The following is a 12,698-nucleotide window of genomic DNA, read 5'->3' as shown; positions in this document are numbered from 1 at the left end:
GTATTGAACCAGGACTGGTTCTCCAACTTCTTCTCTTGGATACCAAGAGATGTTAAATCTATTTTATTAGGTCTTCTCTACCTCATTCTGACTACCCTGTTTATCACTGCCCTTGTATATGTGTCTTTCCATTTATTGCTCTGTTGCTCTTCTACCCTTTGTAACTACAAAACAAAAACTTAGAAGAGAGGATGCCAACAAGTAAAAAGCTTCCCATTCTAAAGACTCCCTTCCTCATCCCTTTTCAGCAGGAAGCAACTTGGAGAGGTCACTGCCCACTTTCCATAGAAATGGAAGCTAGAAATTGACAGTGGGGAAATGTAAAGGGGTTCACTTTATACTTTAATTATATCCCTTGTTGTTTTAAAACATACATGTTTTTTTCTTTTTCCCAACCTTCTTTTTCCTGACCTCTCCTCCCTAATCTCATTTCTCTGAATCACCTCTTTAAAAACAACCCTGCTCCCCTTGATGAGGAGAATCACAGGCTCTGGGATAGGAGTCCCTTGTGTTTTTCCTTTGCTAGCAAAGCAAGAAAACTTTTTTCCTCAAAACCTTGTCTTCATTATTAGATTGGCATTGAGGACAAGGACTGAGCTTTTGGTTACACATGTTCTGTCAGGAGTTATAATTCACTTATTATTTTGGGAGACAGTCATTTCTGAGCTCTTCTGGGGACATCCTGAAGTCTGAGTTACTTTGTTACTGAGGTGAATGTGTGTTCAAGGACAGATAACTCTGCCTAGGGTGGGAAAGAAAGGTAACCCTGTTTCCCAAGATTAGGGAAGGGAGAGAGGATTATTTGTAGATATATTATTTTTATAGCTATCAACAGAAAAAAGTTAAAATGAAGTAGTATTGATTCAGGGCACTTAAAATGGACTCAGAGGTTAGTCAGATCTCAGATATGAGATCTTTATAAGTGGGCTGCAAGCATTCTCTCCCTCCAGTTGTGAGTTGACCTTTGGATTTGCCAAACCAATACTGTTAAGCTCTGCTGACTTCTACACATCAGACTCCTTCCTCCAAACCACCCATAATCTGAGAGGGCATCCAACCCCTTTCTTACAAAACAGTTTAGCCAATTTTGTAAAACCTTGGAGCGGATTTTAATGGTTGCTGGAGTCTGTGTTTTCCCAAATTGCAGTCCTAAATAGCACCAAATAAATAAGATTTTTTTTCTTTGTTTTCCATTAATTTTATTCTCAGTCAACAGCAAAATATTAGAAATCACACAACTATATCAACAGGGTTGAGTAATTTTTGTGTGTACCAGTGACTGAATTCAGGGGCACTTTACTACTAAGCTACATCACCAATCCTTTTTATTTTTCGAGACAGGGTCTAAGTTGCTGAGGGTCTTGCTAACTTGCTCAGGCTGGCCTTAAATTTGCGAGGCTCCTGCCCTAGCCTCTCTAGTTGCTGCGATTACAGGGGTGCGCTAATATACCATCTAGGATAGGGTAGCCCTATGCTACAATCATAGTAGAAGTATGCAACTGTTTAAAAAAAGATAAAAACAAAGATTTTCATTATTTCATTCCTAAATTCACTGGTAGGGTGTGACCACCAAGATATACTAAGCGAAAAAAGCAAGTGTTGCTAGTCCAGCGGCGCACTCCTGTAATTCCAGCAATTTGTGAGGCCGAGGCAGGAGTATAGGGAATTTAAGAGCAGCCTGGGCAATTTAACCGGATCCTGTCTCAAAATGAAAAATGAGCTGGGTGTATAGCTTAGAGGTAGAACACCCCTGGTTTCAATCCCCAATTCTGAGCAGGGGATGTTACAGGAGACAGGAATGAGACCTTTTATAACGATCCTTGACTGGAAAACGAGATGTTGAGCTGAAAACCCGGCTCTTCCAGACTTATACTATACAACGGGAGAAAGCGATTATAAGACTTTATGTGCTTAATTTGGGGTTCCTCCTACGCCCCAGAATGCATTAGTCGAAACCGCAGAAAACTTCCACGGACTCCTTAAGAAACTACAAAAAGCATAAAAACCTTAGCATTGCTCCCTAAGATGGTTGGTTTGCCTGAATTCAACTGATTTGCAGTCAGGCGTCCACAGTGAGAAAGCGGGCTTTACCACTTAATAATTAAATTCCAAGAAGCGCGCGAGCTTCCACGCCAATAGCTTCCCGCTCGTCAGCCGGTCTCAGCCAGTTCCGCAACAGCCTCACCAGCCTAGGGCCGTGATGTTAGCTCACGCACTGGTACCGCCCCCTGAGAGCTGTCCTGAGTCTGCGCGCCCAGAATAACTGGCGAGTGGAGGCTTAGCCCCGCCCTCTGCCCCCGGAAGTTAATAGGAAGCCACACCCCCTTCTCCGCCGGCAGGGGCGCAGCCATTTTAATTCATATCTGAGTGGGCGGTGGCGATTCGTGTTGGCGGTCTGACTCCGCTGGGCAGGGGCTTACTTTGCTGGTTTGGGGGTTGTTTTTAGTTTAATTTTTCTTTTCTAGCTTCCCATCGTCCGCCAGTGCGCACGCTGTAATCATCTGAGGCCATGTCAGGAGACGGAGCCACGGAGCAGGTGAGGAAGGAGATTGCGGGGCCTCGTGGCGACCTCTTCTCACCACGAGTCTGTTAGTCCGAGTACTCCAGCCATGTTCGTAGTTAGTGAACCCGAGGGACCCCGTACTGAAGAATGGTGGGAAAGGGGAACATGATCTAGATTTAAATATATATTTTTTGATTTTCTGTCTTAAGCGTTAAAACGAATAAATGTTGAACTTAGACAATAGCTGGGAGGCTGCTTCGTCTTAGATTCATGGGAATGCTCCGGTTGGGATGTTTTTTATTTGGTATCATTTTGGTGTTTGCCTGATGAGGAATTGGTTATGTTAATATGTATCTGCTGTTTCAAAAACTTGACAGTGTTTCCTTCGCGTCCGCCCTCCTCCACAATACACGCTACGCAGAAATAGGTTACTAGCTTGAGAACAAAAATTTTGAGATGAAACTAATCCGGAAAAATCCTTGAAAGAGTGAGTGATAGAAGAAGCAGCCTAGAAATACAGCATGGTTATGCTGAGGTTTGGGGAGTTCTGTGGCTTTCCTCACTTTTCTCCCTTTTAGCCACATTTCATTTTCGTTTTTGCGGCTACACAGACGTTGCAGAATTTGATAAATCTAAAACGGGATATCTTTTTTGTTATTGTTGTTATTGTAAATAAAAGCCTCTGTTTTAGTAGTCGTAGATATGAGTGACATTTAGATATTTTAAAATTTACCTTCTTAATTAAGTGGCTTGCTCTTTATGTTCTGAATTTTGTAGACTAGATTTACCTTTTCGTGTGAAAAGGAAACTAATTTTATGAAAGAGGTCATTAAATGTGCTTTTCGATGTAAGGTCTGGTATGTTTAGATATTTATTTTTTGATATTAGTCTTGGTGGAACAGATAGTTTTTAAAATGGAGGATAGCTTACAAAGTCTTTTTCTTGCAATTTTCCATTGCCATAGCAACAAAATACACTTAGTTCTCAGTTTATAACGTGGAATAGGTCTGTTACTTATTGTATAGATTGGGTAACTATAAATTTTCATTTGTTGGGAAAGTTGGGCTTTTGCTTCAGGACTGTTTTCAATATGGAAATCTTTACAGTATTTACATTGTAGTGATAATTAGGATGTCCACGAATGTAAAATCTTTAAATTATATCCAAATTTTTAAGGCCTAGTGTGGTGGCATGCGTCTTTAATCCCAGCAACTGGGGAGACTGAGGTAGGAGGATCTCAAGTTGAGGCCAGCCTCAACAATTTAGTGGGACTGGCTCAAAATAAAAAAGGAACGGGGATGTGGCTCTGGAGTTAAGTATCTTCCATTCAATCCCAGTACCGAAAAAAAAGTGTTTATTTCAAGCATCATTTTGTAGACTGGTGTTTTGCATCTGAAAGCGAAGGAGGTAGGGTATTGAGATATCATTGCATGCTTTGAAATTCATTGGTTTTTGTTTTTGTTTTGGTTTTGGTTTTTAGTTTTTTCCTTACCTGGTGTTAAACCCAGGGACGCTTAATCACTGAGCCACATCCCCAGCCCTTTTTGTATTTTAGTTAAGGAACAGGGTCTCACTGAGTTGCCTAGGGCCTTAGTTGCTGAGGCTGGCTTTGAATTTGGCAATCCTCTTGTCTCACCCTCCCCAGCTGCTGGGATTATAGGCCGCTGAGATTAAAGGTGTGTGCCAGGATTTGCTTGTTAATTCTTAAATTTGCCTAAAATTGTTGAGAAGAAATGTTGTCATGACTTTGAATATTTTAGAACTTTTTTGTTCTGGGTGTTGAACCCTGGTGTACTTTATGCTTGAGCAACATCCCAGTCCTTTTTATTTTGAGGCAGTGTTGCTAAATTGCTGAGGCTGGCCTTGAATTTGTGATCCTCCTTCATCTGCCTCCTGAGTTACTGGGATTACCAGGGTGTGTCAATGTACCTGGAGAAGGACTGTGGGGTGTGTGTGTGTTTTAAATAGTTATAGATTAACACAATACCTTTTTAAAAAATTTTATGTGGTGCTGAGGCTTGAATCCAGTGCCTTACACGTGCTGTACCACTGAGCCACAATCCTAGCCCGAACTGTGATGTTTTAATAGGGGTAAATGGTGATGAAGATTTATACACAACCCCAATTTTATCATGAAACGTTTAAAACACAGAACAGTTGAAAGAAAAGTGCCGTGAACACCTACAACACAATTTGTCACCAAAAACCACCAATCCCTCCTTGCCCCTTTGTTGTTACTAGGAATTGAACCCAGGGGCACTTAACCACTGAGCCACATCCCCAGCACTTTTTTAATATTTTATTTAGAAACAGGGTCTCCCTGAATTGCGTAGGACCTTGCTAAGTTGCTGAGGCCGGCTTTGAACTTGATCCTCCTGATTTAGCTTCCTGAGCCCCTGGGATTACAGGCATGTGCCACCATGCCCAGCGCCCCCCCACCACCGGAATTGAACCCAAGAGAACTTTACTCCTGGGCCATATCCCTAGCCCTTTGTGTTTTTTATTTTTAAACAGGGGTCTCAACCAAGTTTTGGAGACTGGGCTCGAACTTGCAGTTCTTTCTCAACCTCATGAGTTGCTGGGATTACACACATGCACCACCATGCCTGGCAAAAAAAAAAAATTTTTTAAATAAATTCTGTTCTGTGTCAACTTACTGCTTTATACTTTTATGTAAAGAAGAGATGCTTCTTTCTTCTTTTCTCCCATTATATGTACTAGGAATTGAACCCGGAGCTGTTTGCCACTGAGCTATGTTCCCAATCCTTTTATTTTTAAATTTTGAGACAGGGACTCATTATGTTGCTTAGGTCCCTCTAAGTTGCTCAGGCTGGTCTCTAATCTGAGCCTCCTGGGATTATAGGTGTGCACCACCATGCCTTGCAAAGATTTTATGTAATCTTTTAATGTAAATATTTTTTTCGCTTGCACAGTGGCCCATGCCTGTAATACTAGCTGCTCCAGAGGATGAGGCAGGAGGATCGAAAGTTCAAAGCCAGCCTCAGCAAAAGCAAGGCACTAAACAACTCAGTGAGACTCTGTCTCTAAATAAAATACAAAATAGAGCAGAGGATGTGGCTTAGTGGTTGAATTTCCCTGAGTTCAATCCCTGAAAAAAGTGTTTTTGTGAGTGTGATGCTGGAAATTGAAACTAGGGTCCTCATGCCTCCTGCCCTCCCTACTGGGAATTGAACTTGAGTGCTGTACTGCATATATAGAACTACATCCCCAGCTGTTCTTCATTTTCAGACAGGGTCTGGCTAAGTGTGCCTAGGCTGGCCTGGAACTTGCTATTCTCATGCCTCAGCCTCCCAAGTAGCTCCCAATTACATACCTGGAGTGGCTGATCTACCTACCTACCTTTCTTTCTTTCTTTCTCTTTCTAGTTGTAGATGGACAGCATGCCTTTATTTTGTTTGTTTGTTTGTGTGTGTGTGTGTGTGTGTGTGTGTGTGTTTAAACGTGGTGCTGAGGAACGAACCAAGCTACAGCCCCAGCCCCTGGAGTGGCTCATCTTCATATCATACCTTCACTTGCTCTCTTGTCCATTAATAGATTGAAGCAAATACCAGATATTATACAATTCAGTTTTAATTGAGATAGTAATTAAATGATTTGTAAAGAAAGAAGAATGAACTGTACCTTGCTCTCTATGTAAGACAGTGATCATTGAAAGTCAGTAGAAAGAGTGCCTAAAATGACATGAATCAGATCATTAAAAAAAGACTATAAACAAGATTAAAGAATAATAAGAATAAAACCAAATTATTTAGAATCATGGATTTATTTTGGAAAGATTACAAGGGATGGATTGGGTGGAGAAAGATCCCACAAGGTAACAGGTGTAGACTTCTTTTAGCCTTTCAGTTGGCATGGAAGCTCTCAAGTTTGTAGAGTAGACCCGATAATACCTTAATTTATTACTAAAAAATATGAAGTTAGTCCTGTACTATGGTGCCTTCCCCATTATCCAGGCTACTTGGAAGACTGAGGCTGGAGGATAAGTTTGAGGCCAGCCTGGGCAACTTAGGGAGACCCTTGGAAAAAAATGGGGGTAAGATATAGCTTGGTGATAGAGTACCCTTGGGTTCTAGCCTTAGTACCTGTCCCCCAAATATTATGATTTTGTGATTTGTGGCCTTTGAAAGACAGCAGTGATTATTGAGAAGCAAAATTATTGCTAATGTTTATTTTTTTAAATTCTTGTGAAGGAATTCAGTTTTGCTTTAGTGTTTAAGGAAATTCTGGAGCTCCTTGTTTACTATATCCAGTCCTGTGCCCTTCCTCCCATACTGTCACCACAACAGTTTACTTTTTTGCCAGTTTAATGATGATAAAGCTCCTCCCTGCAACATCTGATTCTTTTTGGAATTACAGCTATATTTTTATTTTGTATGTGTTTTTACTGCTTGGTACAATTTGATCTCATTCTTCCTTCATTTAACCTTGTGCACTACTCCAGCAGCATATAATAGGCCGTTATTTCCCCATCTGTTCCAAGCTTCTTGAGTTGAAGGAACTGCCTTCTTCAGCTTTATGTTAAAAACCTACAAAGTACTATTTTAAAAAAAAAAAACACAATACCTTTGTTTTATTTGCTTATTTTTATGTGGTGCTGAGGACATAACCCAGCACCTTGCATGTGCTAGGTGAGCATGTTACCGCTGAGCCACAACCCCAGCCCTACAAAATACTATTTTGAGTCTTATATGATTCAATGAGTGGATTGATTTTTGCATATAGGAACTACTGGGATGACGGGTGTATAGCTAATTTATACAAAGTTTAGTATTTGGGGCATACAAGTGGATTATTTCAAAGATAGCTTGGATAAGAGGAAGAAAAGAACTTTTGTTTGGACAAGTCCATTTATCTGAACCTTTAAGCCTCTCAAATTGTGTTTTCACACTCTTCAGGAAAGACTACTTTAACTAACCCTTTCTCCTGGTGCTGATGCTTGAACCCAGGGCCTGGTACCTGCTAGGCAAGGGCTCTATCACTTAGACACATCCCCAATCCTGTATTTCACTTTTTAAAAAATGTCTTTTCTAGCCAGATATAGTGGCCTTTGCCCATAATACCAGCAACCCAGGAAAAGTGTAAATTGGAGGCCAGTCTCAACAACTTAGTGTTTTCCTATTAGTGAAAAATATGTTTGGGAAGATACAAAAAAAAAATATGAAAAATATGTTCTGCAGTGTACTTATTAACGAGGAATGAAACCAGCAACCTTGTTTGTTTTGTTGAGTAACCATTTGAAGTTAAGGAAATATATGTGGGGTTAGGAAGAGGTAAAAGAGCCATTGTGTGTGTTGCACAATGTGTTCTTTGGGTTGAATTATCTTTTAATCTGTCTAGTAAAAATTTCTGTAATAGCCTTTTCTTCTTTCCCTTCTTGTATTTTAATGATTTTTACTTGAACATATTTCTGGTGTTTTTTTTGTGTTGGAGTGGTGATACTGGGAATTGAACCTAGGGATGCTTACCCATAAGCCACATGCCCGGCTCTTTTTATTTTTATTTTGATATAGGGTCTCATGAAGTTGCTGAGGCTGGCTTTGAACTTGGAATCCTCCTGTGTCTCTGAGATTACAGGCATGTGCCACTGTGCCTGGCTTACTCTAACAGTTTTGAGTGGGCAAATTGACTTCAATTTTATTGTATTTCTTTTACTCTTTGGAAAGGCTTTCTTATTTATTGTGGTGGTGGGATTAAACCATGTGCTCTATCACTGAGCTATATCTCCAACTCCAGATCTTTATTCTTAATATTTCTTAGGGAAACCAGACATTAGAAGATAGTGTATGTGGCAGTGATTTTTATCCTCAGTATAGTTAATCTGTGCTTAGTATTGGTTTTTCTTAGAGTTACAACAGAAAGGAACTGTTAGGAGTGATTGTGTTCTTCAACATAGATTGTATCAGGGGACACAGGGATTATTAGAAGGGCAAAGTCTGTACTTGGCTGTTTGTACTCATTAGTTGGGCAGTTGCCAAAAAAAAAAAAGTCATAGTTTTAAGCTTTTCTACCATATTTCTAAATGTATATGTCTTTTGAAGATCTAATTGTGAATTTTGAGTTATTTTGTTTTGTTGGATAGCTGGTAATGGTGTGAAAACTGATCTGAAAGGGATTTGAAGTCTGATGGTGTGGTACACCTGAAGTCCCAGCTACTTAGGAGGCTGAGCAGGAGAGAAGGATCACAGGTTCGAGAATAGCCTGGGCAACTTAGGGAGAATGTGTCTCAAAAAAAGTGGTGGAACTAATATACATTAAATATTGAATAAAATGAGAAGCACAAGACTATGCCTTAATTGATGTTTTTCTATTGTTTAACTTGGTTTATTTTTAAGATAATGACTATACACTGTTATAATCATTAACAAAATATCTTGGCTACTCGATTGAAAGAGCCTGGTCTTCCAAATACCAAAAAGGTCAAGATTTTTATTTATATATTTTGTTATTTTGTGGTGCTGGAGATAGAACACAGGGCCTTGTATACCTCATGCTATATCACCAAATTATAGCCTCAGCACTTATATGTATATTGTAGCCATTTGTTTCCTAGGGGATGAATAAGCAAATTTAATAAGCTATTCAATAAGTGTAGTTTATTTTAAAAGTTTTTTAATTGTTTGCATGTGTAGAATTTTAGTCTTTGGAAGGATTGAAGAGTTCATAATAAAGGATATATGTTCAGTTTTGTTCCCCAAAACTCAATAGTAGAGTTCAGTTGCATTGATAAAGGAACACAGAACTAAGCTGGCTTCTAGTCCTTACCACCAGTCATATAAAATACTTTATTCTCTGGGCATGTGAGTTGGCTTAATTAAGTTACTATTCTTAGAGTCTTACAGAGTGCTACTCTGGTCTACTTCTAATTTTGAAAAACAAAAAGTTAACTACAGAGACACTTAGGACTTTCAAATATATATTATGTGCAGTTCTTAATATTGTAGCCAAAATTTGTTAGAATGACTTGAATCTGGTGTCACTGTATTTTTAATGGTATGTGACGTTTTGCAAACATGTATTACAGAACAGATTATATAATAGTCATTCTGGTTAATGATGGCTGTTTCCTAATTTTGTCATGTGGATATCATGGTCTTCATACAAACCTAGATGTTAGGACCTATGGCTCTGGAGGATGTGTATGTGTGGTAGTCTATTTCCCTGTTCTAATGCCGTAATGAACAAAACAACACAAGATTAAATCAAGCACCAGAGAAAGTATTGCAGTCAGGACCTCTGAAGAGTTGTGAAGGGTGTAGCTTAGTGGTCAAGTGTTTGCCTGGCATGTCCAAGACTCTGGTTCCATCCATAGCACTGCAAAATAATAATAATAATAATACATGAAATATATGAGATGGTTGCTGTTCTTACAGGGCATACTGTTTTGTAGTAAACTTATTAAAATAGTATATACTAAGATGATGACTATACACTGTTATAATCATTAACAAATGATGCATACAACAATAACATAGCTGTTTATTTTCATTATTGAGTATTATATACAGTAAGTAATTGTATGTGCCATACTTTTATATGACTGGTGATGGCAGTAGATTTATTTGCAGCAGCATAAACACATGAGTAATCTTTTGTATGTTAAGATGGCAAAGATCACTAGGTTATATTGTAATGGAGTTTTTCAGCTCCATTATAATCTATTGGAGCCATCATAGTATATGACATTGAGACCCTGTGTCAAAAAAAAAGGGGGGGGCTGGAGATGTAGCCCAGTGGTAAAATGCCCCTGGGTTCAATTCCCAGTACCAAAAATATTAACAAAATGCATATTTGATATAAGTAGGAAAAAAAAACAGATTATTTGAGAATAGTATTTTATTGACAACCTCCCTCAGTTATATTTAGATACAGAGGAAAATACTCATTACAAAACCAGGGTTGAGGCTGATCTGCTTATTTAGTTGCTGATGGTCAAGAGTCCTTTAACCTACTATCTCATCCCCCCTAACCCAATACCTTTTTTTTTTTTTTTAATGGCAGTACTGGGGATTGAACCCAGAGGCTCTCTACCACTGCACCACATCCCCACCACTTTTTATGTTTTTAATTTTTTTTTTTTTTTCCAGCACCAGGGAGTGAATCCAGGGACACTGAGCTACATCCCCAAACTTTTTTTTTTTTTGTACAGGAGATTGAACTCAGGGGCACTCAACCACTGAGCCACATCCTCAGCCCTTTTTCATATTTTATTTTGAGACAAGGTCTCACTGAGTTGCGTAGGGGGTCCCTAAGTTGCTAAGGCTGGCTTTGAACTCGCAATCCTCCTGCTTCAGCTTCCAGAGTCGCTGGAATTAAAGGCGGGTGCCACCACACCCGGCATCCCCAACTTTTTGAGACACAGTCTTGCTAAATTTCCGAGGCAGGTTTAGAACTTGGAATCCTCCTGCTTCCGTCTCCCCATTATCTGGGATTATAGAGGTGTGCCAGTGCATCCAAGTATCCCCCCTCTTTTATGTGTATCACATGTATTAAGATGATCTCTCTTTTAATTCAGTTTGAGCCTAGTATAATACCCCGTTCCTCAAAATTTTATTTGGAGCAAAAACTTAGTCCGTTTTACCTCTGTAATAATAGGAAGAAGAAATTATATCATCGTGTTTTGGGGATTTTGGTCCCTTTCAGTTTAAACCCAGGGCCTTATGTATGCTAGCCAAGCCCTCTACTACTGAGCTATACCCTTACCTCTATATAGTTCTTTTTAAAATATATATATATTTATTTTCTAGTTGTAGTTGGACACAATACCTTCATTTCACTTATTTATTTTTATGTGGTGCTGAGGATCGAATCCAGGGTCTCGAATGTGCGAGGCGAGCGCTCTACTGTTGAGCCACAAACCTAGCCCCTCTATATAGTTCTTCTGATCATGTTGTTTGTCACCTCTCCACACCCTACCCTCCCATGGCCCTGGTAAAAGTTAAGACCTAATAAGTTAAGAGCTAATATAGAAAGTGATTTTGAGTTTCAAGAAAGTATAATTCATGGAGTTTTCCCAAGACTGTTATCTTAACTGAGTTTTCTTAACTGTTATCCAGTGTTAAGAAAAGACTATTAAAAAGTTATCCCGTTCTCCAATTATGTTACGGCGAGACTGAATTTTCTTAATATACTTTATCCAAACCAGTATACTGTAGCAGATTGAAAGCAGAAGCAGAATATTCATAGGTAGACTTTTAAAAGGTCGCAAAAATGTAAAAGGAGTTCAGTGGTAGAGCACTTGCCTAGTATGCTCAAGGCCCTGGGTTTGATTCCCAAATACTGCAAAAAAGAAAAAAAAAAGGATAAAAACAAAAACAGTACCATTCATTGTTTTTGTTTTGTTTTTAGAAAATATATTTTCATAAAATGTTATTTATATTGACTTGAAGATGTTTATTTTCTTATACTGGTGATTAAACCCAGGGGTACTTTTCCACTGAGCTACATTCCGCCACCTTTTTTAGTTTTTGACACAGGGTCTTGCTAAGTTGCTCAGGCTAACTTTGAACCGCCCCCATCTATGTTTACAGATGTATTCTGCTGTCTCCAGTAGTTTCTCAGTTTTTGAGAGTATAATTTTTTAATAAAAAGTTTTGAGAATTATTGAATGGTGCTTGATGCCTGTAAAGACAAAGTCATTAGTTCTATTTCTGTATGAGTTACTTAACTTCATACAGAAAGTTAAACGTGAAAAGTGACAAGGGAGCCCACAGAATGGGAGAAAATTTTTGGAAACCATGCCTGATAAGGGACTTGTATCTAATATATATCTAAAGAACTTTAGTGGGCCGGGGCCGGGGCTGGGGCTCAGTGACAGCACTTGCCTAGCTTGTGTGAGGCACTAGGTTCTATCCTTAGCACCGCATACAGAAATAAATTTAAAAAGCCATGTTGTCCATGTACAGCTTCAAAAAAAAAATCAGTCATAAAAGATAACCCAATTAAAAAATGGGCTGTGGGACTGAATAAAGATTTCTTCCCAAGATTTGTGCAGACTGCCAATAAGCAATATGAGAGAATGCTTTTGACCTTTAAAATTTTTTTTTTGTAGTTGTAGATGGACAGCATGCCTTCATTTTATGTGGTTTTTATGATGCATTAAGGACAGAATCCAGTGCCTCACATTTGCTAGGCAAGCATTCTGCAACTGAGCTACAGCCCCGCCCAAGATGCCTGA

At 39.1% G+C, this 12,698-nt stretch overlaps 1 protein-coding gene across 1 annotated transcript in view; it reads left to right on the top strand.

Annotated features, from left to right (window-relative positions):
• The first annotated feature begins 2,333 nt into the window (after positions 1 to 2,333).
• Positions 2,334 to 12,698, top strand: part of Cstf3 (cleavage stimulation factor subunit 3) — a 79,516-nt gene continuing 69,151 nt past the window's right edge. The window contains exon 1 of the mRNA XM_046455673.2: positions 2,334 to 2,536. Coding sequence (XP_046311629.1) covers positions 2,510 to 2,536 — 27 coding nt within the window. The 5' untranslated portion in view covers positions 2,334 to 2,509. The remainder of the gene's footprint in view (positions 2,537 to 12,698) is intronic.

The sequence above is a fragment of the Marmota monax genome, unplaced genomic scaffold (genome assembly GCF_021218885.2).
Source record: "Marmota monax isolate L192 unplaced genomic scaffold, Marmota_monax_Labrador192_F-V1.1 WCK01_AAM20220418_F8-fsc00047, whole genome shotgun sequence".
Classification (NCBI taxonomy): Eukaryota; Metazoa; Chordata; class Mammalia; order Rodentia; family Sciuridae; genus Marmota; species Marmota monax.
Note: the sequence above shows the minus strand (reverse complement) of the source record. Positions and strands in the feature narration are given on the sequence as shown.